The sequence below is a fragment of the Dipodomys spectabilis genome, unplaced genomic scaffold, assembly GCF_019054845.1.
Source record: "Dipodomys spectabilis isolate Male_0828 unplaced genomic scaffold, ASM1905484v1 ptg000043l, whole genome shotgun sequence".
Lineage (NCBI taxonomy): Eukaryota > Metazoa > Chordata > Mammalia > Rodentia > Heteromyidae > Dipodomys > Dipodomys spectabilis.
In genome coordinates this window covers 8,679,581-8,706,893 of record NW_024870720.1, presented here as the reverse complement: position 1 = coordinate 8,706,893, position 27,313 = coordinate 8,679,581, and the positions used below count along the sequence as shown (strand labels likewise).

General features: G+C 39.7%; 1 protein-coding gene across 1 annotated transcript in view; it reads right to left on the bottom strand.

Annotated features, from left to right (window-relative positions):
* The window catches only part of Limch1 (LIM and calponin homology domains 1), a 305,943-nt gene that overhangs the window by 146,170 nt on the left and 132,460 nt on the right, over positions 1-27,313 (bottom strand). The window contains 1 exon segment of the mRNA XM_042678042.1: positions 18,447-18,516. Coding sequence (XP_042533976.1) covers positions 18,447-18,516 — 70 coding nt within the window.

The following is a 27,313-nucleotide window of genomic DNA, read 5'->3' as shown; positions in this document are numbered from 1 at the left end:
ATCTCCAATAAACTACTGAGAAAGAGCCAGACATAGCACTGTGGCTCAAGTAGTAGAGTGCTAGCCCTGAAAGAATCTCAGTGACAACACCTAGGCCCTGAGTCCAAGCCTCAGAACTAGCACACATACATACACACAGACACAGACACACACACAGATACAGATAGACAGACAGGCAGACAGACACACTCACACACACACACACACACACACACACACACACACACACACACAAAGATATTTAGGATAAAAATCTGGTAAAGGTGAGTAAGGGGACATCAGAGACCATCACTGATGATATCCAAAGTCAGATTCACCGGAATGAGATACCAGAACATTTGGCAGACCTGAAAAGCCAGATAGAAATCAATTGTTCACACACAGCCTTGTATTACGGAGAGATGAGAAGCTCCAGGTTCTAGATAGGACTAAATCCAAGCTCATTTGCACAGGCAGTACCTGGAGTCATGAAATCTAGACTTCCTCAACCTGCCTGCTCACAGCTGGGCCCATCTGCTTTGGTTCTTCCTTTACATCATCCTAACCACCATCTTGCTTCTCATATTTGGTTTTGGTTTTATTTTTATGTTTTATTTTATGGTTAGGGGCAGAGGAGTACTGGGGCTTGAACTCAGGCCCTGAGTGCTGTCCCTTAGTTTTTTTCACTCAAGACTGGAGCACTCTACCATTTGAGTCACAGCTCCACTTCTGGATTTTTGGTGGTTAATTGGGAGATAAGAGTCTCATGGACATTTCTGCCTTGGCTGGCTCAGATCTCAGCCTCCCAAGTAGCTAGGATTGATTGCAAGAGTAAGCCATTTAGATTTCTCTGGTTTCATGGTTAGGCAAATCCAGGACTGCCTATCTTTTACTCCTTTAGAGAACAGCTTTAGATACCACTCCATACCAATACTTCCTGCTAGGACCTAAGTTTGGAAGCCTCATTCTTCTAGCTCTACTAAGCATCCCTGTTTTAGAGAGAGTGGGCGGGGGCACAGAGCAATTTCAGGTCCCACGTATGGCCGAGTCAGGTTCTCAGGACAATGACTACAGCGTCTGTGTCCACTGAGCAGAGTGGCTTCCAGAGCCCAAGAGCCTGGCATCCTTGGCATCTATCAGAACAAGGCCTGTGACAACGTACTTAAAAACCAACTATCCAGTGTTCAGTTTAGTACCTGGCATGAAGTAGCAGCTCCATCACTACTTGTTAGCAAGAGATTTGAGATTAGAAGTAATCTTTTCTGCTGACTACAATTTTTAATTTTTTTAACTTCTTGTAAGGTGGTAAACGGGGGATTTGCAATCACATAAGCAAAGTAATGAGTACAGTTCATTTTAAACACTGTTACCCCCTCTCTTTTTTTCTCCCTTACCACTCCCCACTCCCCTTCCAGATAAGCTGTATAGTTCATTTCCAACATAGTGTCTAGTAAGTATCATTGTTACATTTTATTTTTTTTAGATTTTAAATTGTTATTATAAAGGTAATATACAGAGGGGTTACAGTTACGTAAGTCAGATAATGAGTACATTTCTTTTTGGACAATGACACCTCTTCCCTCACTCTCTTCCAGTCTTTCCCTCCTGTCCCCACACACAAGTTGTATAGTTCATTTTCAACATAGTGTCTAGTGATTACCATTGCTGTATTTGTTCACCCTTTGTCTCTCCATTTCTGCAAATTTTATTCTTTTATTTTCAAGTTATTCCTTCTACTGGACAAAGAAAGGTTTGTAAATCAGTGAAATCATAGTTTAAGAGAATTACTGAACCCACATATCAGGGCCCCAATCATAAAAGATCCTAAATTCGTTGCAATAGCTAATTTTCCTTTCCCTCTCCCTCCTCATCTTTCTCTTCTTCCCCTTCTTTCTTTTCCTGCTCCTGCATTTCCTCTTCCTTATATCATGAACTGTGTAGAAAAGAACTATGGGAAAATTGCACATTAACAAATTCGCTCTTGGTGAGAATTATATTAGGTACTTACTATAGTATTCCCATTTTAGAGACAAGGAAACAGAGCTGCCAAACATTTAAGTAACTGCCAGAGGGCACACAAGCAAGAATTGCAAATCCAAGATCTAAACTTAGGCTGTCGGACTAGAAAATGTCAGTTCCTTACCAACACACAACACAGCCTCCCCAAACAACAGCTCTTAAAATGGCTGAGGGCTACAGATTATATCCTGGACTCCTATGCAATAAACATTTATTAGTATCTGCTGTGTATTGGGTGCTGTAACTATCCAAAACAGGCATAAAGAGCTGACGTTCCTGATGGTTTTCTAGTGACCACTTACCATCTTCTCAAAGACTGAGCTGATGAATGTGCTAGACAAGAAGGTTCAGGAAGTTGGTTCTTTCTTGACAAGGCATAGCCTGGAGGCTGAGATCTGAGGATTGAGGTTCAAAGCCAACTAGAGCAGGAAAGTTGGTGAGACTCATCTCCAATTAACTAGCAAAAAGCCTCAGGTGGAGCTGTGACTCAAGTGGTAAAGCATGAGCCTTGAACAACAAAAAAAAGCTAAGGGACAGTGAGTTCATGCCTTAGGACTGTCACAAAGAGAGAAAAGGGAAAAGAAAAAAAGGAGAAAAAAGAAAAGAAAAGCCATAGATGAGAGTGATAGATCCTCTCCCCTTCCTCCTTCGAGCAGGCTGAAGAATTATAGTAACCTTGAAGGTACCATCGGAGAAAGCAGAAATCCTGCCTGCCAGCCGCTGCGGTTTTCCCTTGACCTTCAGGTTAGGCAGTCCACTACAAACCTTCTCCCTGCTGAATCAGCCACACAGGGACTGTCCCAGGGGGACAGTCCAGACTCTGAGATATTTGGTTTATTCAACACCATGAAGGAAATGGCAGTAATTCAGTGAGAGAATCAAAATGAATCGAGGTGATAAAAATAGATTTTTTCCAACTGTACAAAGATGAATCATTTTGCCACGGGGATTCGTGAGGCTCTGTTTCAGCTTGGTTTTCAATCCAGCCTCATAAATTTGGTGAAGGGAAAGAACTTTCCTTCCCCTACATCACCCAGGGCCGCAAAGTGTTTAGCCTTCAGACAGGCTTGACAGGGTTTTATTAGAGGATTGCCCAGAAATAACTTCTACTCCTTCCACTGCCCGTAGTAAATACTGACTTTGAAAGCCCTTGAATTGAGACTTCGCTGACTCTTCCTCTTTCCCCAATTTTCTACTGATTTCTTTCCCTCCTTATTTTAAGGAAAGATTCTTAGACCACAAACTGGGAGCAGAAACAAGAGTGCAGTGTGAGAGAAGACTTGGGGGTAACAGAGCACCTAGTGTATGCACACTTGCGTGTTTCCCCAAGACACACCAGTGCTGTGGAGTTTATTGAACTCCTGAAAGAAATCTTCAAATTGCAATAGAGTTCCTCCTCATTCACAAAGTCTGAAAAATCCTCTTCAGTTTGACCAAGCTAACATATCTACGTGTCTTTCACCATATTCCAGGAAAAAAAAATATATATGTTGCCCTTTGCAAGTAATAAAACACCTCCTTGAAAGCAACAGGTGGTTAAAATATCAAGGAATATGGTGAGTTCACAGGAAAACAACTTTTGACATTATTTTAGCCATACCATAAATACATAAAAAGTAATCTTTTTTGGGGGGGTAAGTGTTCAAATCTAAATAGCTTCCTTCCTTCTCTCATGAACACACATGCCCACATATTACTGTTTTTCAAAATGGGTTTACTTACCCATACTTGTCTTCACACTCAGCAACTGAACTCACTCAGGGAGAGGAGAGGGGCGTGTCCCCTGGCCTGCACCCAGCAGCCCAGGTGCGATTAAATCTCCCCACCCAGCAGCCAAGGAGCTCCGTCTAGACGCAGGCTGCAGAGGCTGAAATGCTGATGCTGAGAAAGGGAATGGACTGGGAGGGGGCTGATTGCCACACCTATTAGGGAGGGAGGCGGAGAATTCTGCTCCCTCAGAGGAAAGGGAGCTCCCATCCCAAGAACTACACATGCCCCAATCCAAGTCTGCTGGACAGCTTGGTAACTGCCACTGGCACACAGAAGGCTGACAGAGCTGCCAATCAATCTAGATTTTGAATAGGCCGTCAGTGGGATCTAAGGAACAATCTTTGAAGTTCTAGGGCAGGAACAAAGTAGCTGCATGACCCTGGGCAAGTCACTATCATCAGAATATCCGTTTCCTCCTTTGTAACACAGCTGTTTCAAAAACAAGTCTCTTGGGCTGGGAATGTGACCCAGTGGTAGAGTGCTTGCCTCGCATGCATGAAGCCCTGGGTTCAATGCCTCAGTACCACATAAACAGAAAAAGCTGGAAGTGGTGCTGTGGCTCAAGTTGTTGGGAAAAATGGAGGTGAAGGGAAAAGGAATAGGCCCGACTCAATCATCAACAGGTGAGGGCTGTTTGTTTATTGAGGAACAGTGAGGGGGACAGTCCTTCCCGTGGGTTTGGAGGTTGTGCCAGAGAGTTGGGATAGGAACTGGTTTTTATATGAGGTCTGAGCAAGGGGGCAGGGGTTAATGAAAAGCCACTAGGTCAAAGGAGGTGGGGCTTAGGTAGATTGCCCTGCCAACACATCAAACAAGTTCACACAAATCTGGGATTTTGCCTGGGTCTATATGGGCTTGGGACAATAGGATGGGGGTCAGTCCTTCATATTCCATCTTTAGATACGTAAAATGATTGGGCCAAGAGGGGAGAGACAAGTCCTTCACAAGTGGTAATGCTCTAGCCTTAAGCAAAAATAAACTCAGGGACAGGGCCTAGGCCCTGAGTTCAAGCCCCAGTACTGGCATAAATAAATAAATAAATAAATGAATGAATGAATGAATGAATGAATGAATGTAAATCTCTGGGCCAGGTACTAGCACTGGGAGAGGAGGGATAGAGATCTAGGGGAGGGGCAGGGGTAGAGATCTGGAGGATTGCAGTTTGAACTCAGAGCCAGCCCAGGCAGAAAAGTTTACTAGACTCCATCTCAAAGTAACCTGCAAAAAAGTAGAACTAGAAGCATGTTTCAAGTGGTAGAGCGGCAGCTGAGCAAGCAAGCCAAATAAGCATAACACTCTTGTTCAAATATAACCAGTACCAGTAAAATGATAGTAATAATATCTGTATGGCTCCTAGTTTTGGTGGGAATGAGCAGAGCTACAATATACTGAAGACATACATGTACATAAGACATTCATGTACATACCATCCATATTAGACATCTTATGTATATCATCTCATTTAATTGCACAGTACTGAAGTTTATTGGCCCCATTTTATAGATGAGGAAACTTTCAGATCATGGTTAGCCACAATCCCTGGAAATAAAGGGTTATCATATCTAGTCAGTGTCTTCAGTTTAAATGGAGCTATTTAATCTTTGTGCCTGACATCGAGCTGACATCTGTGAATGGAATTTCAGACAGTTGGGTGATTAATGTGTTTATAGTCTCTGCTGGTATAATTCTGAGATACTGGTATTTATGGTTATAGCCATTCATGCTACTGAAGAATCTCTTTTCCATCTTAAAAAAATTTATTAAAACCTCCCTAAAGGGTATGAAATATTTCTTTGTGCACATTCTAAAAACAGGAGCCTGAAATACATGAACAGAAATGTGGATAGATTTACTGTTTGGAGTTTCAAAATGCAACAATCACAGTGTTTATAACCAATTCATCATTGACAGAAGTTTATTAGACGATTTTCCAACTAATTCACCAGTATCCTGCCATTTATTCAATGCTGGCATTCACTGTTGTTCATTAATAACTTTTGTGTTTCCTTTCAGTATGTGCTCTTTGATGTTTATTGTCAATCATTTTCTTTTGCAAGCAAAATTTCACCTTTGAATTGTTTTTAAATTTACAGAAAAATTGCAAAAGTAGTAGCATTTCTGTGTGTCTTGTACCCAGCATCTTAATTTCTGTGGTACATTGATACTAAACAATGAACAAACATTAGAATACTTACAGCCAAATTCATATTTTATTACGACTTCATTCACTGTTCTGTAATGCAGTTTTGTGGTTAGTGTTTATTTTTTGTCTTGTGGTACTGGGTATCAAACACTTGGAAACTGCTCACCAACTCGAGCTATGCCCCAATCCTTTCTTTGTTGGTGTTGTTTCGTTTTGTTTTTGAGCTAGGCGCTTGCTACCTTTGTCTGGGCTAGCCTCAAACTCAAGATCTTTGAGCCTCCCCTTCCAGGAGTGGCGTTACAGGTATGCATCACCATACCTGCTTTCCAGTGTTTTCTGTTCTGAGATCCTATTCAGGACAACACAGTACATTGTCATGATGTCTCCTTGGCTTCCTACAGACTCCCTTCTTTTGGAACTGCCTTACCTTTTATGACCTCGGTAGTCTGGAACAGCACTGGTCAGGTATTTTGTAGAATGATCCTCTATTGGAGCTTGTCTGATCTTTTTCTCATGGTTAACACTGGTGCTATGGGTTTTGTAAGGAGGACCACTGAGGTAATACCATAACATTATATCACAAAATTTGTGTTTTACATCCTCTTTTGCTTTTGTTTGAAATGAGGTCTTATTATCTTATCTAGACTAGACCTGAGTGACACTCTTGCTTTAGCCTCCGAAGAAGCTGGGACTACGGCTATGTACCATCAGACCTGTTAATCATCCTATTAGGAAAAAGTTTATGTGCAAGTCAAGTCAAATCTTTAAATTAAAGAGAAGATAAATGTCAAGCAATTTACTCACAAATCCAGTTTTTGTGCTGAGAATTTTATGAGAGATTTTTTTATGGCAAAATGAGCAAGGCGGGGGATGGGGTGGAGAATTGTGTTTGCCTCTGTTTGGAGATGTTGGTTGACCCACAATTTGAGCAGGAAGCTAGTTAATTACCAGATAGGTGTCTAGCAATGCTTTTGAAATGTGTGCCAAGACAAACTTCCTACAAAAACAATCTCAAAGGAAGACATATTTGAAGAGAAGTATTGTTTCAGCCTAGCAAGGTCCCCTTTATACACACTGCCTTCCAGTATTTGATGTGATGCTTTTCTGTTGTCAAACTACAGCGTCTCTACAAACCTGAGTCTGTAGTTCATGCTAGGATTTAGTTGCACAAAAATTTCTTTTTTACACAAGTGAAGGTTATGGAAAAAAAATTAAGACCTGGACTGAAATATGTTTTGATTGCTATTAGGGTTTTTTTTTTTTCCTCAATGTTCCTACTAAAGTCCTATTCCTCAGGGAGAAAGTAAGGAACTGATGTAATGTCACAAACACTGCTGAACTCTGCTCAGCAAAAGATAAGGGAGACCAAGTGGACTGCTTTCTTCAAAGAATGGACCTTTTTTTTCTTTTTTCCTGCGAAGGAAGGAGGAAAATCAAAAAGCTTTACAGCACTGCTATATATAACCTTCCGCCTTTGCAGGAACACAGAATAATTATCGAAACACACTTGAAATAACTTATGGTGCATCAAGAGACCATTTGACTTCAGCTAGCAATCGCCATTATTCATATCACTTGTGAATAAGAATTTAAGCACATGGCTAGCTGAACTGTACATCCTTCCACTGGCTTCTCCAAATCCGCATGTTCAAGTCCAAACTAACTCCCTGTACCTCAGATTATGACTATATTTGACTTTAAAGAGATAAGAGAATTTTATTTTAGGTAATCTGGGTGGACCCTAAATCGGATTGTTATGATGCTCTCAATCAAAAGAGGAAATGTGGACACAGACACAAAGAGAAGATTGGGCAAATGTGCAGGGAGAATGCATCCGTAAGACAAGAAGACAGGCCTTGAAAGAGGTTGGTCCTGTATGGATCATCTCCTTCCAGTCCCCTAAATGCTGGGGAATGTCTGTTGTTTAAGATACATAGTCTATGGTACTTGTTATCAGAGCAAACATTTCCCTCACATGGCATTAAAAGTAAATTATTGCTAGATACCGTGGCTCATGCCCCTTATCCTAGCTACTCAGAAGGCTGAAATCTGAGGACTGAGGTTTGAAGCCAGCCCAGGCAGAATAGTCCCTATGAGACTCTTATTGCCAATTAACTACTCAAAAACCGGGAGTGGAGCTGTGGCTCAAAGTGCTAAAGTGCTAGCCTTGAGCAAAAGAGCTCAGGGACAGAATCTAGTTCAAGCCCCATGACTGACAAAAAAAGAAAAGAAAAGTGAACTATCAAGCCAGTTGCTGGAGGCTCATATCTATAATCCTAGCTATTCAGGAAGTTAAAGATTAAGGATCAAGGTTGAAGCCAGTCCAGGAAGAAAAGTCTGTGAGACTCTCCAATTAACCAGCAAAAAGCCAAAGGGAAGGTGTGGCTTAAGTGGTAGAGTGCCAGCCTTGAATGAAAAAAGTTAGGCCCAGTTCTGAAGCAGAAAGAAAAGAAAAAAAGGGAAGGAGAATGAGAAGAAAAAAAAGGGAAAGGAAGGAAGGAAGAAAGGAAAGAAGAAAGAAAAGAATGAACAATCAAGGGGCAGGCAGAGGAGAGTCTGCAAGCATAAGATTGGTAGGTATTGTATCTGAATGAGTTGTCAATTATACATAGACCTTGCAAAGTTACTATCTATCATGATTTCAAATCTAAAGTATAATTGCTCATGACTTCTGTAGTTTCAAATTCTTTTTGATATACTTCCTCTTTCCAATCCTTCTTACCAATGTAGAACAAATATTCCAATAAGACTAAATAGAATTTGGGAGGGAAAAGCTTCAAAATTTGTGATTATGAAAAAAGTCTTCATGTGTACTTAAGCATAAATATTTAATCTTAAAATGCACTCACCGAGTCCAACTTCTTAGAACCTTTTCCTGTGTTCCCAACTAACATTTCCAATAGCCTGCCAAACATCTGCACACAAACATCTCTGAGAGATAGCCAACTCAATATATCCAGAAAAGAATTCATCTTTTCTCTTGGAATCCACTTCTCATTCCCCTGATCCCTATTAATAGCATTAGTATTCTCCAAGTTGTTCAGATCCAAAATGTAGCTATCATCAAGCCTGACATTCACATGTCTTCTAGCCTCTGAAATAAAATTTACATCTTTCCATTGCTAGTATCCGAGCGCAGTGTCATGATTGAAAGGGCATGTTTATTTTATTACTTATACTAGTAAAAATGGTATGTCTTATAACTGATGGCGTATTATAGTCAAGGACAAAGAAATCCTGTCTCTTCATCTCCATTCCCACAGCTTCTAGCAATGTTTAAGAGCTTCTCTCTCTCCCTGGGAGTACTTGCCTGCCAATTGACTTTTATTGCTGGTCTTTTCTCAAAACTGGCTTTCCACAGAGCTGCCAGAGTTATCTAAAATACAAGATTCCCTGTTCTCAGTGGCTCTTATTGAATGCCATGGAAGGCCAAACTGCCCCCCTGTGGCATTTCCAGTGTCAGTGTGCAATTCCTAGTTTCCTTTCAGAAGCATTGACTTCTTTGGGAACTCTGGGCTCTACCTACAGGCATATGCAAATAGTGGCCACTCATAGGTTCTTATCGTTCCCAAGAACATTCTTCCTCCAACTCCAATGATGCTCTTTGCTTTTCCTAAGACCCCTGTTCAGCCCACACCTCTTCTAAGTCTCTTGAGCACAAATAAAAATTTGGCTCACATCTATAATCCTAGCTACTTAGGAGGCTGAGATCCAGAAGACCATGGTTCAAAATCAGTTCAGCAGAAAAGTCTATAAGACTCCATCTCCAAAATAACCAAGCAAACACCCAGCCTGGAGACAGGACTCAAGTGGTACAGCCAAGGGAGTATGAGGCAGAGTTTGATGCCCTAGTACCAACAAAACAAACAAAAACAAATAAACCAACAACAAACAAAAAACCTCCCATTACAAACATTTCTGCCCACCTGATATTAGCCATTCTCTGTGTCTGTCTCCTAGAAGAAAACCCCCTAAAAGGCAAAAATCATATTTCAAATCATAAATATATTTTCACACAGAAGAAAGGAGAGCACAAACCATCTCTTCTGGGTGCTATGTGCAAAGGAAAACTAGGAGACTGAAGTTGGATGTCATACAAAAGAGACTGTCCAAAGAAAACTGTGTGGTCCTTCAAATCCTATGAGCAATGGGATATATTTTCAGGAGAATATGAAATCTATGCCCTGATTTCCCAATAGATAAATACAGATGGTCCTCAACTTACAGTGGGGTCATGTCCTGATAAACCCATTGGAAATTGAAAATATTGTTAAGGTAGTAATTTACTTAATACAGCTTACTCCACCAAACATCATAGCTTAGCCACACAGTCCAATGCAGGGCTGGTCCTTTACTCTCGTGGTGGCATGGCTGACCGTACGTCATACTACACATCACTAGTCCCAGAAAAAAACAAACTCTAAGATTTCAAGTATGGTTTCTACTGAATGAGCATTGAATTCACACCATAGTAATGTGGAAAATTTTAAGTAACACAGAGACTATATGTACAATCATTTCGTTGTCCATCACAGACAGCTGCTGATGGCTCTGGTATTCAGATACGTACAGAAGCTCCAGCTCTGGTGTGTGAGCTGGCTGGGCCTAGTGACTTGTTGTTAATGGAATATATTAGAAGAGATGAACGTCACTTCAGAGATCAAATTATAGAGAACACTTTCGTCCATGATGTTTATTTCTCCCACCCTCCCTTTTTGCTAGAAGCAAAGAATTTACATGAATAAACTGAGAATTAGATCTTGCCCAGCCAAGACTTGACAAAACACTCACCAACACCTTAAATAAAGACTGTTAGCGTCCCTGAACCAGGGACCCAGCCGAGCCTTGGTCTGATTCCTAGCCCACATAAGAAATAAGAAATAAGCCAAATAAGAAAAACAGAAGGGAGACAATGAGCACAGAATGAGTGGAGGGACACACACACACAAATCTTACCAAATCTTTACACGTACCCTCCCCACCCCCAAAAAAATACAGACAAGGACACCGGCTTGTTAGTATGACCCAAGTTCAACAGTAAGCAACCAAAAGTCAGTCTGCTAACATGGATATCAGAATGCTCCCTGACCCATTGAACTTATTGGGGACAATGGTGCTCACTACCTGACATACTCCTACGTGTGGCTTCACCAGGTAGCCAGTTAATAGGTTAGGTTAACCCTGATTTCTAAGAGTGATTGATGTGAGAGATAAACCTAAAATACTGTCTTTCTTTAGGAAGAGCCTTACAACCTTTATTTGCAGGTATTTGGTTTTTTTTGTCCATAGGCACCAGAGAACTATAGAATGTTACTGGAGAAGATGAGGGCTGGGAGAGAGTCTGCACTTTTACAAGCTAATTGTGGAGATGATTATAACTAGCAGCACACAGGCCATATGGACTTATATGACATCAAATGAACTAGGAAGCCTTTGAGTTCCTATCTCACTATTCAACTGACGGCAGCATTGAATGCAGCAAAGACCTTGAGTGTTTGACTGGTTTTCCTACAGTCAGTTCTGCACAGCCAAACCTACTAAATGTAAACCAGCAACCCTTCTGCAGCTTGGCCTTGGCACCAACCCCAGGAGCAGCAGTTGAGCATTCGCTCTGTGCATGTTGTGGGAACACAACCCAGGCTTCTCTTACTGTTGCCAGGAATGGGGATCAAGGAAAATGTGTCACTGCATTCAGTTCGGGTTGAGATTCTTTACAAGATCCATTCATTCGCCTCAGTGAACTGTGTTCTTCACAGAGAACATCGCTCAAAACCAGGCCTTACTTGGCTCCCAAGAACAGTCTGACAAGCTTCACAGTTGCCTGATTGTACCATGCAATGACTGCCAAAAGCAGAGAGAGGTGATACGCCAGGGTGGGATTCCCAGGCCTTCCCCTCCACACAGAGGGAGAATTCTGAGTCTGCCTATTCCTGAGTCAGAATCACGGACAAGGAGAGCCATTTCTCGCTAGAATGATCAGTATTGGGAGTGGTTAACAAAATAGTAATATCAGAGAAAAAGGTAAGAAGAAGCAAGATTGTGAAAAGTGTGGAAGAGTTTAGGTTGTTACAGGAAGGAAGGAGATAAATGTAGGAGATAAATGTGTGCATGACAGTAGTGTGTGTATGTGTGAGTGTGCGCATGAGCGTACACACGCATGTGCACACAGAGAGAGGAAGAAAGGTATTTTAGGAAGTTTTGTTGCATGTAATAAATGGAACCACTATGATTAAAAAAAAAGATTTTAGGAAGAATTTTTAGTGCTTATTGTTATGGGTTGTGACACTGGTATTCCTTTGACTGTGAAGATTGTGGCATGGTCACATGGAGTTTGATGCAGTTGGGTGACAGTAGACACATTACATTTAAGACCCTGTAACACACTCCCCTGCCTCAATTTGGTTAAATCAATGGCTATAAAGTAAGGGTCTTCTTGGAGGTCAAGGTGTCCAAACAGGAAGAATCACCTTCAGCTCTCTAGTATAGGGCCTTATGGAAATAGTGTGACACAGTGGAAAAACACAGACTTTGGCTGGGTGCTGGTAGCTCACGCCTGTAATCCTAGCTACTCAGGAAGTTGAGAGCTGAGGATCATGGATCAGCAGGAACATCTGTGAGACTACTATCTCCAATTAACCACCAGAAAACTAGAAGTGACACTATGGCTCAAGTGGTAGAGTGCTTGCCTTGAGCTGAAATGCTCAGGGACAGTGCCAGTCCCAGAGTTCAAGCCCCACAACAGACCAAACAAACCAAAACACATGGACTCTGAAGTTGGGCAGTCCTTGATTCAAATCCCAATCCTGTCTCTTTTTAATTAGAAAGCTCGTAACTTACTTCTTTGTGCTTGAACTCCTGGGCACAGAAATAAAGACATCCTAGGACCATTGCAAAAACCAAGGAAAATCTAAACAGCACCATCTATACGGTGGAGATTGAATATGTAATGGTTAACCCCATGTGGGCAACATTTCTGGCTTCTTTGGTTGTTTGCTTTGTCTCTCTCGTGGCCTCAAATAATACTTTTGACTGGGAGAGAAACAGAAGCAAAAGAATACAACCTTTATTTGCATTTTTCCTGACATAACTTTACGATAAATTATTAGAAGGAGGCAAAGTTTCTAAGAAAGTTTAAAGAAGGTATGAACCATATACCCAAAATAAAGGCCTTCCTATGGGGCACAGAAGAACTCATGTTCTGGTAATATTTACACAAGAGCTTTTCTTGGCTGATGGAAACCCACACGCCTGGGTCCCAAACTTACTGTGTAGTCTTCTTCCTAAATAATGAAGTTTGTTAGGGCTGGGAGTGTAGCTCAAGTGGTTGAGCACTTTCAGAGAAACACAGGCCACGAGAAAAGTTTGCCTACAACTCTGGTTTCCCACTATTCAGCTCCCAACAGTTCACATCTCCACCTTCCATCCAAAACAACATTTTTTAATCTTCTCATACTATGGAAATCCATTTCCCCTGCCCTGACCTCCCTCAAACAACAAAAAAATCAAATGCTCTGTTATCAGTATAACAAAGCAAAGTAGATACCCGAAAGCTTCCGAAAGTCCCCTAGTTTATGGGAACTTACATGTTTACCCATTTCTAGAAAGATCAGCTATGACCATATTCAAAATCTTACCTTTGACCCCTTTTGCAAAAAAAGTTTCTGATTAAATTAGGGTTACTAGATGGTAGTAAAAATAATAATTCTATCGTTCCCATTCCTATTCTATAATACTGAACTTTAGAGTCAAATTTCCACCATTCATTGGGCCAAGAGCCATTTTGTAAAGCATGACCTTTCACAGAAGTTGGGAGGGGATTTTGAAGGCATTAGCCAAAAGTAGGAAAAAGATAAACTCTCAGACCTATAATTCTAGCTATTCAGAAGGCTGAGAGTTGAGGATTGTGGTTCGGAAGTTCAAAGCCAGTCAGGGCAGGAAAGTCCATGAGATTCTCACCTCTAACTAACCACCAAAAAAACCAGAAGTAGTATTGTGACTCAAGTGGTAGAGTACTAGCCTTGAGCAAAAAAGTTCAGCGGCAGCATTTAGGCCCTAAGTTCAAGCCCCAGGACCAAATAACAACAACAAAAAGTGAGTCTCTGCCTTCCCCTGTGTTCCAACTTCAACTGGAAACACTAGAAGAGGCAAAAGTCTGAAAAAGGATTCACATGCAAACATCAAGCAAATCAAGCAAATATTTCAGGACAGTTCTATGATGGCCCAGAACTTGAGGGAAGATTCCCTAAGAATCTATTTCCAATGATATTTGCATACATGTCTGTGGGCCAATGAGTGTCAGAATGAAAATCTCAGCACATAAAACGCTTAAGCCCAAAATGCCTTTGGTAAGCAAAGATTTGGGATGAAGCAAGTGTCCTTTGGAGCTCTAATGAACATTACAATGAGTTTCAGAATGTGACTGGGCCGTGCCAAGCTGATGAGCTGGCTGACTGAAGGGTAGCTTTTTAAAAAGCCTTTGGTATGCCAGAGACCTAACTTTGAGGTCTTTCTCTCTCTCTGGCAACAGCTAACAGTATCACTAACACCTAAAAAAGAATGTAAGCATCTGTAGGCAGTCACCACTCAGCTTCATATGTCAGCAATCCTTAAAGAGGAAACATAGACCTGGAGCCAGAGCCTTGGCTTTCTTGCCAGGAAATTATATTCAACTACTTTACCTTAACACCTTCACCCCCCAATTCTTCATAAGCACAGTGTAAGTCAAGGACTAAAGTACACCTATTCATGCCTTTGTAAGTCTACACGTGTTTATAATTTGGGATTGCTATGTGAACACATACTTCCCTATTTATCTTCGAGTCTAGCAGTTGGGCCATTTTATTGGATTGGCTTCTCAACACCAGGTCATTAAGACCCAAGCCACAGCATGGGCATGGAAAACTCCTGGGCTACAATTCTCACATCACCGTGGCTTCTGCCACTGCTGACTTCATGATCCATAGATGCTCACTGGCCTGTCAACCCTCAAACAAAGTACAAGCCAACCTTGAAGTCTTCGGGTTCACTTGAGAAATTCTCAGGCCTCTCCTGCCTGGCATGAATATCAGGAAGAGGAAAAAGTCATGTGGTTAAGTGTACTCACAGAAAAGTCTCATTCCTACTAAGCCAAGATGACCTCTGCCTGCCAGGTGCTGGTGGCTCACACCTGTAATCCTAGCTACTCAGGAGGCTGAGATCTGAGGATCATGGTTCAAAGCCAGCTCGGGCAGGAAAGTCCATGAGACTCTTATCTCCAATAAACCACCAGAAAACTAGAAGTGGTACTGTGGCTCACGTGGTAGAGTGCTCGCCTTGAGCTGAAGAGCTGAGAGACAGCATCCAGGCCCAGAGTTCAGGCCCCATGACCGGAAGAAAAAAAAAAAGGCCTCTGCCATCTTCAGAGCAACCACTTATTTGAAATTCCTTCATGCCCAAGAAAAAGAATTAATTTCTTTTTTAAACCTACCAGAAAGTTGCAAGAATATTACCAGAACTGTCTATCTTTTATTTAAATTTAACATACTACCACATTTCCTTCCTTTATCTTTTATCTCTTTATCTCTTATCTCCAGTTCCCTCTGCATATAAATTATATACATACATTTTGCTGAAGTTTTAAAATTAGTTGTATATATGATGACATTTCATCTCTCAGTACATCAATATCCTGTTTTCTAAGGTCAACAATACTACTATATACACAGCAGACTATTCATTCACACACGCAAGGACTTCAACACTGAGAGATTATTATTACCTGATATTCAATCTACACTCAAATTTCCTCCGTGGTCCCATAGTAGCCATTATAGTGTCTTTTTCAGTTATGGATTATCCACTGCCTTTGGCTATCAGATCTCCTTAGTCATTTTTAATCTACAGCAGTTTTCGGTCCTTTTTGGCTAGGGGAGTTGACGTGAAGCATACTGATAGTGTTGAAAAGTATAGGCCAGCTTTGCAATATGATAATCTGGACTTGACACTTCAGAACTGTGATTTCTTCGTGTATCACTAGGAGACCTTGTCATTTAAACTCATTACTGGCACTGGTTAAGTTTGATCAGGGCCAAGTAGCTACTGAAAGTCACAGTGTCTGAACATGGATATGTAAGCATGTATAAACCTTTAGTTTCAAACTGCAAGCAACAGTTGTTCAAAATCTTATTCCCCAAACTATGTTTGAAGAACTGACTTTTCTTCTCTTGTGTATTAGCCTCTTTTCTCCTGTATCAGAGGATACTGGCTGTAACTGTCAAGAAGGATCTAGCAGACCACAAATACTCAAGGTTTCACAGAGGCAGTGTTGTATAAGAGCTTCATAAATGACTAAGGTTTGGTCAAGAATAGCAGCTGGTGGCTCACGCCTGTAATCCTAGCTACTCAGGAGGCTGAGATCTGAGGATCGAGGTTCAAAGCCAGCCCGGGCAGGAGAGACCGTGAGACTCCTATCTCCAATAAACCACCAGAAAACCGGAAGTGGCGCTGTAGCTCAAGTGGTAGAGCGCTCGCCTTGAGCTGAAGAGCTGAGGGACAGCGCCCAGGCCCAGAGTTCAAGCCCCACGACCGACAAAAAAAAAAAAAAAGAATAGCAGCAAGAGAATACTATATTATATGCAAAAGAAGTATCAGGAGAAATGGCACCATATAGGGGTGTGAATTTAATCCATTCATAGGTTAAATAGAAATTTGTAAAAAATAATTCACATGCATACTAATATTCACATATTGATATTCATATATTATAATAGTCACATGTTTATTACTTGTTTTATAAAGTTACTTGAATCTATTCTTCCTAAACTTAACCAGTTACCTACATATTAACTTATTTAGCTCTATGGCTGTGGCAGACAAAATTAGAAGGATTTTTAATGACTAATCACCAACTCATTACCAATATAGAAATGAAAGGCATCCATAGAAATAGAAATTCTTAAAATAAAGCAAACATCCAGTTCATTCACCAAGTTGATACCATATCCCTTCCTAGTAGGGCCCCCCACAGGTCTCAAACACAATAGTTTCTTTCACATCTAATTTTAACTTGCCATTGTGATATGGCTAAGAAACTCTAAAACAATCAGTAAGGTCTATGTGGGATCCTGCTTAAATTCTTGACATTTTTCTCATTGTTTTCTACAAAAACACTCACAGAGAAGGCCATAAAAATGGAAACAATTAGTGAGCCATTACCAGGCCACAAAAACCCCCAGCTTTGTGTGTGTGAGTATGTACCTATGTGTGTGTTTATGCATGCACACCAAGTTCCTTTCTGAATTATTACTTGATTGTTTTCCTGATCTCCCACCTTTTCCCCCCAATTCTTTTCTTTTTCTTTTTCATTTTATTTTTTTTATTGTGAAAATACTGTACTGAAGGGTTACAATTACATGGGCAAGGTAATGAGTACATTTCTTATCAAGCAGTGTAGCCTCCTCCTTTTTCCCCTTCCCATCCCTTCCCATCCTCTCCCTCCTCCCCCCCCCCCCCCCCCCACCAAAGTTGTAAAGTTCGATTTCGATATAAGGACTTGTACATCTCATTGTTGCAATGGATCCACCTGTATCCCTATTTAAACGATGTTTTTTCCCTTCCCCTCCACAAATTATATCAACATCAAATACAGTGAAAGCAGGGGTTATACCGTGGGGGAGGGACATACAAAGCAACAAAGAAATAATCTTATAAATGTATTAGAAACAATGGCATGAAAGAAAAAAACATTTGAATACATATCTTAGGGTTCATTTCCCTAACATCAACTTATCTGACCTTTTCTGCTTGACTCAGACATATACTAGTTATTGCAAATAAGGGAAACCATGGGACCTATGTTTCTTTGTCTTCCCCCCATTTCTAAATGAAAGGCAGCTTCAAAGTAATGAAATTAGTTGCCAACAGTTGTAAAGCATATTGGTGCATGAAAAAAAAAAAAAAAAAAAAACCCCTCCTTCTTCTGATCACATGTGAACAAGTGATCTATGGACCTGACTTGGGCGGGTCTGGAAGGGCCAGGGTTCTACTTAAACACTTCTTATGACATTGGACCGCCTAGTCCCTCACTGTATCTTTAGAATTTGTTCATTTACAAATAGAACTTCGGTATTTAAGCCAAAGTAGACTTCTAATATTGAAAGCAGCAATTTACTATGAAAGGGCTGCTTTCTCTCAGAATTCTTTCTCTCTCTCTCCCTCCATGATACAGAATGCAGTGAAGTACCAGAATGGGAACATGTAATTAAAATCACATTCCTCTCCTGAGGTCAACCCAATTATCAGCCTCTTACCCCAAAACAAATTTACCTCTTTAAGATTGAAGGACTTTATCACTCATGGAGAAAAATATAAACAAAGATTAAGATGCCATCACTGGAATTTTTCATTTTTAAGTGACCTTTTAGTTTAATGGATTTAGTGCCTTCCCATTCAAGTAGAATATGTATTACAAGAGAGAGCTGTAACAAATGGTACTGTCATGACCCTTAGGTTAAAGCAAAGGAATATTGGGAAATAAATCTCAATTCTGGATACTCACCAATCCTGCAATGGGGGTAGGCAATCTATTGATCTTTCTAACAAGTCCTGGCTTTATAGCATTCAGCAACCTGTCATGAAAAAGGCAGAATGTCAAGTGAGATATAAAGCAAGATGGATCACGCAAATCACCTTCATCTGGGGCTACAGTTAAATTGCTGAACAGGAAAAGCAGTGAATTTAAAGCATGCAGTAAATCTCAATAATCTATCAGCCTTCACACATATCAAGCAAAGAGATCTGCCAACATCTAGTTCGCCCATGACAGGTGAAGTTTTAGAATTTGGAAATGTTAGGAAAGAAGGAAGAAGAAAGAGACTAGGAAGTTAATGGACAAGGATGTGAGTTGTGTTGGGGTTGGAAAGGAATTTTCTAGAACTGGAGCCATGTATTACAATGAAAGTAAGATATGCTGCCAATTCTCCTAAGGCAGGGGACTCTCTAGCGATGTACTAAGTTCAAGGACCAACATCTATCTTTGCAAGTGATTTGCCAAGACAAATTCTGCCTCTAGAACTGATTTGCTCTTTGAGGAGATTGGCTTATTAAATGTGGTTGGGTTTCACTTAAAAAAAATGGATGACTATATTTTGTAAGAGGTTAACCAGTCATATCCTGAAGAACTTAAGCAAGACTAACCACAATTCCCTAGGTACAAAACATATTTGAGTAAAACATTTTCAGAGTAAGGTTATAATCATGTAAAATGGTAATATAAGCAAGTGAATGCAATGAAAAGTTATTATATTTCTTCAAGAAATATAAATTCAGAATGAAGAGAAATCAGGAAGGCAAGTTGTAGAACTAAATAAAGTTCGTGTTAAAGAGCAGAGCATGGTATTTGCAGAATAGGTTATCCATAAAGAAGTATTTAAAAGTAGGGGATTGCAGAATGGAAACATTTATTTTCACATTCAAGAACTGAGCAGTTAGATAACTTGTCTCAGGATACTATCCATGCAGAAAGGCAATCAGAGTAAGAATTTATTATAACTCAGGGCCGGTAGGCTCTAACTCCTGGTCCATTGTCACCCAACAACTGTTTTATTGATTACACAGCTCTAGCCATTCATTTACATGTTTTGCAGCTATTCTTGTGCTACAACAAGAGTTCAGTAGTTACAATGGAGAATGGAGAGCCTACAAAGCATATAACATTTACTATTTGGTCCTTTATAGAATAAAGTTTACAGAATAAATTCTAATAAATCCTGAAGGTTCTACACTGGATAGATTTATATAGGTAGATAACTGAAATTCTTTGAACTACCACTGTATATTAACAAGTGAGAAATGTCCCTGTGGTGGTATAATAGACAGTGAATGATCTGCTTTTGCACCAAGCATTAATTGCCAGTATGTTATAGAGATTGTCAATTTTCCTTGGGGAGATGAGCCTTCCAATGCAGATAGAGATGTGTGCATATACATATGAAACTCAATAGAAATGGAAGGATATAAGACAGCTGGCAGAAAAGGCAAGATCAGTGGTGCTAGACTCCTCATCTGCCTAGTTTGGTCAGCTAACCCTTAGATAGATTACTTTGGACAAATCTGCCAGCCTCAGTTTTCTCTACTCTAATGTGGAAATATAATGCTACCAATGGAAATAGATGTCACTGTGGCTTAAAAGAGATTAAAAAGATGTAAGAATCTAGCATAGAGCCTGTAAGTTCTATAAATGGTTCTCTATGTGTGGATATAAGTTTTCTTCTATAGGAAAATGATTCACAGCATTTTAGATCAACCACTTTCTTGAATAGTTTTATATATTTTTAATTAAATGAAATAACATTCCTACCAGAACAAAAGCTTTGTTGTTAATTCACCAGTATAGAAAAAGTAACAAAATACTCTAAAACTCATAATCCAAACATTTTTCTTTTAAAGAGGCACTTATAAAAAAATCTACATCCAAGATACATTTGTATAGTTAGTAATGATGGCTGTACTCGTTCTTCATATACATTTAGATTTTCAAAGCTGTCTTAAATATTTCAATATGTTTTATCCTTCATTGGATTATATTTGTATTATAGAATCTTCCGTGTCACATGAAGTTAATGCTAGTTAACAGAATGAAAGTAATTGTTGGGGATGCTTTTGAGGGGCAGGAAGTATGACAGAGGAGATGAGACTTATTGAAACACAGTGTAAAAATGTGTTTTTTTAATATTTTGTATTTTCAAAAATATAAAATAAGCCAGACACTGATAGCTCAAGCCTATAATTCTAGCTACTCCGAAGGCTAAGATCTGAGGATCATAGTTCAAAGCCAGTCTGGCCAGTAAAGTCCATGAGACTCTCATCTTCAATAAGCTACTCAGAAAAAGCCAGAAGTGGCACTATGGCTCAAGTGGTAGAGTGCTAGGCCCTGAGTTGAAGCCTCAGGACCAGCACACAAAAATAAGTAAATAAGTAATATATATAATGTAATTCTTATATTAAAAATAAAATAGCCACTATGCTCTTACATATGTAAGTGATTTTCAAGTCAAAGGCACCTATGTTTTTTTTTCCTATAAACATTTTCTCAATTCTGTTCCCAGTTTATAGTATACAACAATAAAAGATAACATTGAATTCACATTGTAGGAATGCCCAACACCTGCTTATCTTTTATTTTGCATTAAACTCAGGACATTTTTATATGTTTTAGGAAACAAATGAGACACTCAACAAGAAAACGAGTAAGAGTCAAGAATATTCAGCTGTAATTTTATTAAAAACCACTACTGCCACCGTACGTAAATTAGATAGAAATATTTTCAATGCAAGCCTATCTATAGCATGTCTTCAAGTGGTAATAGAGTTGTTGGGCATTTTATATTTATGTATCTTCTGGGGGGCATTATCACCCAAAAGCCTTTCCCCTAAGACATTTCTGTAGATGAAAAAAGTTGAGCTCTAAACAAGATGTGAATGTCCTCAGAGATACATGAGCAGCTACTGTGTAGCATGGTTAAATAATTTTCAACCCCTGGGTTAGTCCTTTTCCACAATTTGGTGCTTTTGAAAGTATAACTGTGTTTGTGCCATCAAAGCACAACTCAAAACAAAGCATGCTGTCAAAATATAATGGGCTAACATCAACATGACTGGTGTGAAAGTAAACTAGGAGGGAGCATCTGATGCCAATTGGGAAGTAGAAGACACACTAGGTGTGAGTTCTGCAATGGATCTCTACATCACCAGCACGAACTACCTGGCAGAAAATCTCCCTTCAGCAGAACTCTACACCAATGTCCTGCCGTGGGCTATGCTTTCCTAGGCCCATGGCTATAAGTCCTTGACAGGTGATTTTTGTTCTCTATCTGCTAAGTGACATCTCAATGTTCATCAAAAGATTATGTCTGGGAAGTTGGCATTCTTCTACACATGAAAAAAGAATCAAGCATTTTTGCCATCCTGCGTCTTCTTTGCTGAATATGCCCAATTTACAAACAAAAAATATCAAAGAAATAAGAGCCACATAGATGGAACTATTTCCAGATGTTTATTGATGAAATGATTCTTTGTCAAGTGCTGCTGTGTGCTATATATTCTTGTAGGCACCAAAAGGGCAAGAACAAGTGATAAGCTAAGTCTTTATTGTTTGAAATTGATAATCATGGTGTCGGTGAATGAGTGGACATTGGGAAAAGACAAATAAGTAAATAAGTAAGAAAAAACTGAGGTGGCAGAAACGCTGGGAAGACAATCATAGGCCCATACCAGGTAGACAAGACTTTAACGGGATGGTCAGAGCACTGCTTTGAAGAAGTAACATTTGTTTTTTTTTTTTTTAAAAGTTGAATGACAGCCGGGCGCCGGTGGCTCAAGCCTGTAATCCTAGCTACTCAGGAGGCTGAGATCTGAGGATCGAGATTCAAAGCCAGCCCAGGCAGGAAATTCTGTGAGACTCTTATCTCCAATAAACTACTAGAAAACTGGAAGTGGCGCTGTGGCTCAAGCGGCAGAGCGCTCACCTTGAGCTGAAGAGAGCAGGGACAACGCCCCAAGCCCAGAGTTCAAGCCCCATGACTGACAAAAAAAAAAAAAAAAGCTGAATGACATAAAAGTATTAGCCAAGGAGAGAAATGAGAAAAAAAAGCTCCAAGAGACTGAACAATTCACAGAAAGTCCTTGAGAAAAGAGTGGGCTTGGTATATTTAAGGGATAATCAGAAAACCAGTTGTAGCTGAGGCTGAGTACACAAGAAGAATGAAGAGATCTGAGCCATGAAGACAAAGTACAAGCAAGATTCAGGCCCAGGGGAGGTGTCTAGATATATGTGAAGTTCAATGAGAACTAGCAGGAGACATTTAAGCAAAAGACTGAGATGATCTGTTTTATATTCTTAAAATATCACTAGATGTGAATAGGTATGACATTATTTACAACTATCAATGTTATAGAAATTTTATGCTTATTAAAATTATACATTTCAGAAAGCATAAATAAGTGAAACCTCAAAAATAATTTATAGCACTCAGCTTGAGGAAGAGGAAGGAAGGGTCTGGGCACTCAGAGCTGGCAGTCTAGATTTTTCTTGGGTGGTGGGGAAGGGGGCTTGAACTCAGGGCCTAGGCACTGTTTCCAAGCTGCTTCTGCTCAAGGCTAAGTGTTACACCAGTTGAGCCACTTCTGTCCTTTTCTGAATAGTTTATTGGACTTTGCTGCTTCAGCTGGCTTTGAACCACAATCCTCAGATCTCAGCCTCCTGAGTAGCTAGGATGACAGGCATGAGCCACCCACGTCCAGTTGGCAGTCCAGATTTTAACAGGTAAATCCAACAATCATTAGTTATGGGTGACTGGAAAGTCATTTGATCAGGGTTATAGCTTTCCCTTTAATACTAGGAGGGTAAAAAGCCCTCACTCTCCAGCCAGGATGATGGGGAGATCCAGTGAGATGATGTCTGTTGTTAGCTTTGGATAAATGGAGACTCGCTTGTTTCCTTAGTTACTGTCTCTTTTTGTCAGGTCAAGCCATGTTCTTTAATTTCAACTTTTCCATTAGCCAGCTGCCAAAGACTAAAATAAGATTGACTTGATTTCTTTTTGAGTCATCTTTAGATAAAATTTTCATAGAAATGGGTCATCTTAACAAATGTATGTCGTTTTCCTTAGTACATATGGTGAACAGCAAGGTTTTCTAGAAATAAAAAGAATAATTATGATCTTAACTCATCCTTAATTATGAAAGAATTTAATGATATTGAAGGTAAGCAAAAATAAATGTGTTTCTTGTGATACAAATTAAACGGTATGTACTAAACTCATATTTAATTCTAAAACATATGTATCATAGACTATTCTATAGTTCTTCATATTCTCAAAAAATACTGGTTGAGTATGTACGGCATCTGCTCTAATTTGTATATTGGGAATATAAAGGAAAACAGGAAAGCCCACTCCGCCCCACCCCCCTAGTCTGCAAACATACTAATAGATTTCAAACCCACAGGAAGACCACAGGTGGTTCAGCCACATGACACAACACATAACCATCTTGAGCTCCTGAGAGGTGAATTTAAAATGTGTTTGACACATACTTTATGGGATGCAGTTTTGAAAAGATTCACAACTTGTCCCTGAAATAAAGAATTGTTGAGACAGGAATGATTCTCAAACCCAGAATGCATTGTATAACGCTTCATCACCCTCAGATTGAATATATGGTAGTATCTCAGTCATTGTTTTATAGTTACCAAATACAAAGTGAAACATTTTCTTTTCTACTTATAACATTTAATAAACATTTCCCACCCCTGTTCGGGGAAAAAAATCTGTTTTATAAATTATTCCAACAGGCCATGTAATATCTCTACAAAGCACATGACTGATAACATTACTACTAAGGTCCTGTTATGAGACCAAATAGACATTTTGAATTATATGAATGGCAATTTATATGATACTAGATTGCAAAAGTAACTTTTTTTAATGATTACAGATATATATATATATATATATATATATATATATATATATATATATATATATTTGTGTGTGTGTGTGTGAGAATACCATACAGAGGAGTTACAATTACATGGACAAGATAATCAGTACATTTCTTATCAGTCATTGTTGCCTCCTTTTTGTTTCCTCTTCCCATGGCTTCCCATAATCCCCCCTCCCCCCACCTGATCCTCCTCCCACCCCCACCCCCCACCAAAGTTGTAAAGTTCCTTTTTCCACATAAGGACTTGTATATCTCATTGTTGCAATGGGTCCACTTGTATCCCTAGTTAAAAATTTTTGTTTTTTCCCTTACCCTCCACAAATTATACCAACATCAAATACAGTGAAAGCAGGGGTTATTCCGTGGGAGAGGGACATACAAAGCAACAAAGAAATCATCTTATAAATATGCTAGAAACAATTGCATGAAAGGAAAAAAACCCAAAAAACCATTTGAATACTTATCTTGGGGTTCATTTCCCTAACATCAACTTCTCTGACCTTTTCTGCTTGACTCAGACATATACTAGTTATTGCAAATAAGGGAAACCATGGGACCTATGTTTCTTTGGGCCTGGCTTACTTCACTTAATATAATTTTTTTCCAAGTCTTTCCATTTCCTAACAAATGGAGCAATGTCATTCTTTCCGATGGAGGCATAGAATTCCATTGTGTCTATATACCACATTTTCTTGATCCATTCATCTACTGAAGGGCATCTGTGTTGGTTCCATATCTTAGCTATGGTAAATAATGCTGCAATAAACATACTTGTGCTGGTAGCTTTAGTGTGGTCTTGTTTGTGATCATTTGGGTAAATGCCCAAAAGTGGGTTTGCTGGGTGATAGGGGAGCTCTATGTGGAGTCTTCTGAGGAACCTCCATACTGCTTTCCAAAGTGGTTGAACAAGTTTACACTCCCACCAACAATGGAGTAAGGTTCTCTTCTGTCAACATCCCCTCCAGCATCTGTTGTTATTAGAGTTCTTGTTTATAGCCATTCTAACTGGGGTGAGGTGGCATCTCAATGTTGTTTTGATTTGCATTTCTTTTATGGCTAGAGAGGTTAAGCATTTCTTCATATGTCTATTGGCCATCCTTCTTTCCTCTTCAGAGAAGTTTCTCTTAAGTCTTTAGCTCAGTTATTTATTGGGCAGTTGTTTCTTTGAAGATTTGTTGTTGGGGGATTTAATTTTTTGAGTTCCAGGTATATTTTAGATATGAGACCCTTGTCCGTTGTATGGCTAGTGAAGATCTTCTCCCAATCCGTGGGATTTCTATTGATCTTGCTAGCTATGTCCTTTGCCATGCAGAAGCTCTGCAATTTCATGCAATCCCATTTGTCCAACCTTTCTTTGATTTGTTGTGTTTCTGGGTCTCTATTAAGAAAATTTGGGCCTGTGCCAAGGAGACCTAGGGTTTCTCCTATTCCATCCTGTAATGTTTTCAGAGTGTCTGCTTTGACTCCGAGGTCTTTGATCCATTTGGAGTTGATTCTGGTGCAGGGTGATGTATAAGGATCTAGCTTTAGTTTTCTACAAGTCGTTAACCAATTTTTCCAGCACCATTTACTGAAGAGGCTTTCTTTCTTCCATTCTATTGTTTCAGCTCCCTTATCGAAGATTAGATGGCTATAGGTCTTTAGGTTCATTTGTGGGTTTTCAATTCTATTCCATTGGTCCTGGCGTCTGTTCTTGTGCCAGTACCAAGCTGTTTTGATTACTATGGCTTTATAGTAGAGTTTGAGATTTGGTATTGATATTCCTCCAGCACTGTTCTTTCTGTTAAGGATCCTTTCTTCTTCTTTATTTTTTTGATTACAGATTTTTAAGGGATGTGGTTTACTTCACCAATCATTCACTTCAGAAATTCAATTTAAACCATTATCCTAAGGTTTGAGTTTGAGAGAGAGCAGAGTTGCTATTTTGATCTTAAACTTGGGGTTGGGAAGTTCATGCTTAATCCCAAGGGGAATCACTTTGTTTCCATTATCTTGATTTATACAGCTGCAATAGGCAACTATGATGGCAAAATTACCCACTTTGTGTCCCTTTGAATTTGGCTCAATGGGATTTTTCTATGTGGTTCTCTTGTTCACTCTCTGGGATTGTGCATGGGCCCTGGATGAAGAAATATTCACTTTCGTTTAATCTGGCATCTATTTTTGAACTTAAGCATGCAATCAATTTAACCTTGACCATAAGCCTGTTACACATGTCATTTTTAAAGAATTTTTTGAAGTTGCCTTGACAAAACCTGGAAAATTAACACACGATTGAGGTCAAGAAAAACTGACTGAACAATGGGGGAGGGGGTGTGCGGAGAATTGAAACCTGAACCACAGAGGAGTTTCAAATGAACAGTTCACTGATGGAATGTAAATTGCCAGACATTAATATCTACCAAATGTTTGTGGTGCGCTATGTGTATCCAAATTGGGTTATGGGTGAACCACACTGGTGAATACTTGGGAAGACATCATTAGGTACTTTAAAGAGTCTTTATAAACTTTCAATTCTAGGCAGATGGGCCTAAGCCCATCAATGCTGCCCTTATGCTAAAGCAGTTCCCAGGGCCAAGATGGCTCACCAAACTCATCAGCTAGCTTTCCTCCAATTCCTCTTCACAGTGAGGCTGTATTTCCTAGTGCCCTTCGTGTAGCAGAATTATCATGGAAAATGGGCAGAAGTTTATGTACATGTGTGTGTGCATCAGTGTGTATGTATGTTTATGTGTGTTTTGTGTGTGGGGTGTGTGGTCCTGACCCTAAAATCTCTCCCAACCAATTTTTCATTGTCTTTCCTGCCCACAAACTGATTAGATCTTGATACCTAGAATAGAAAGTCCTTGGAAATCATGAGTACTGGGTTGAGGGGATTAGGTAGGGCCCCTGAGTCACCCCTTAGCACAGAGTCATACCCAC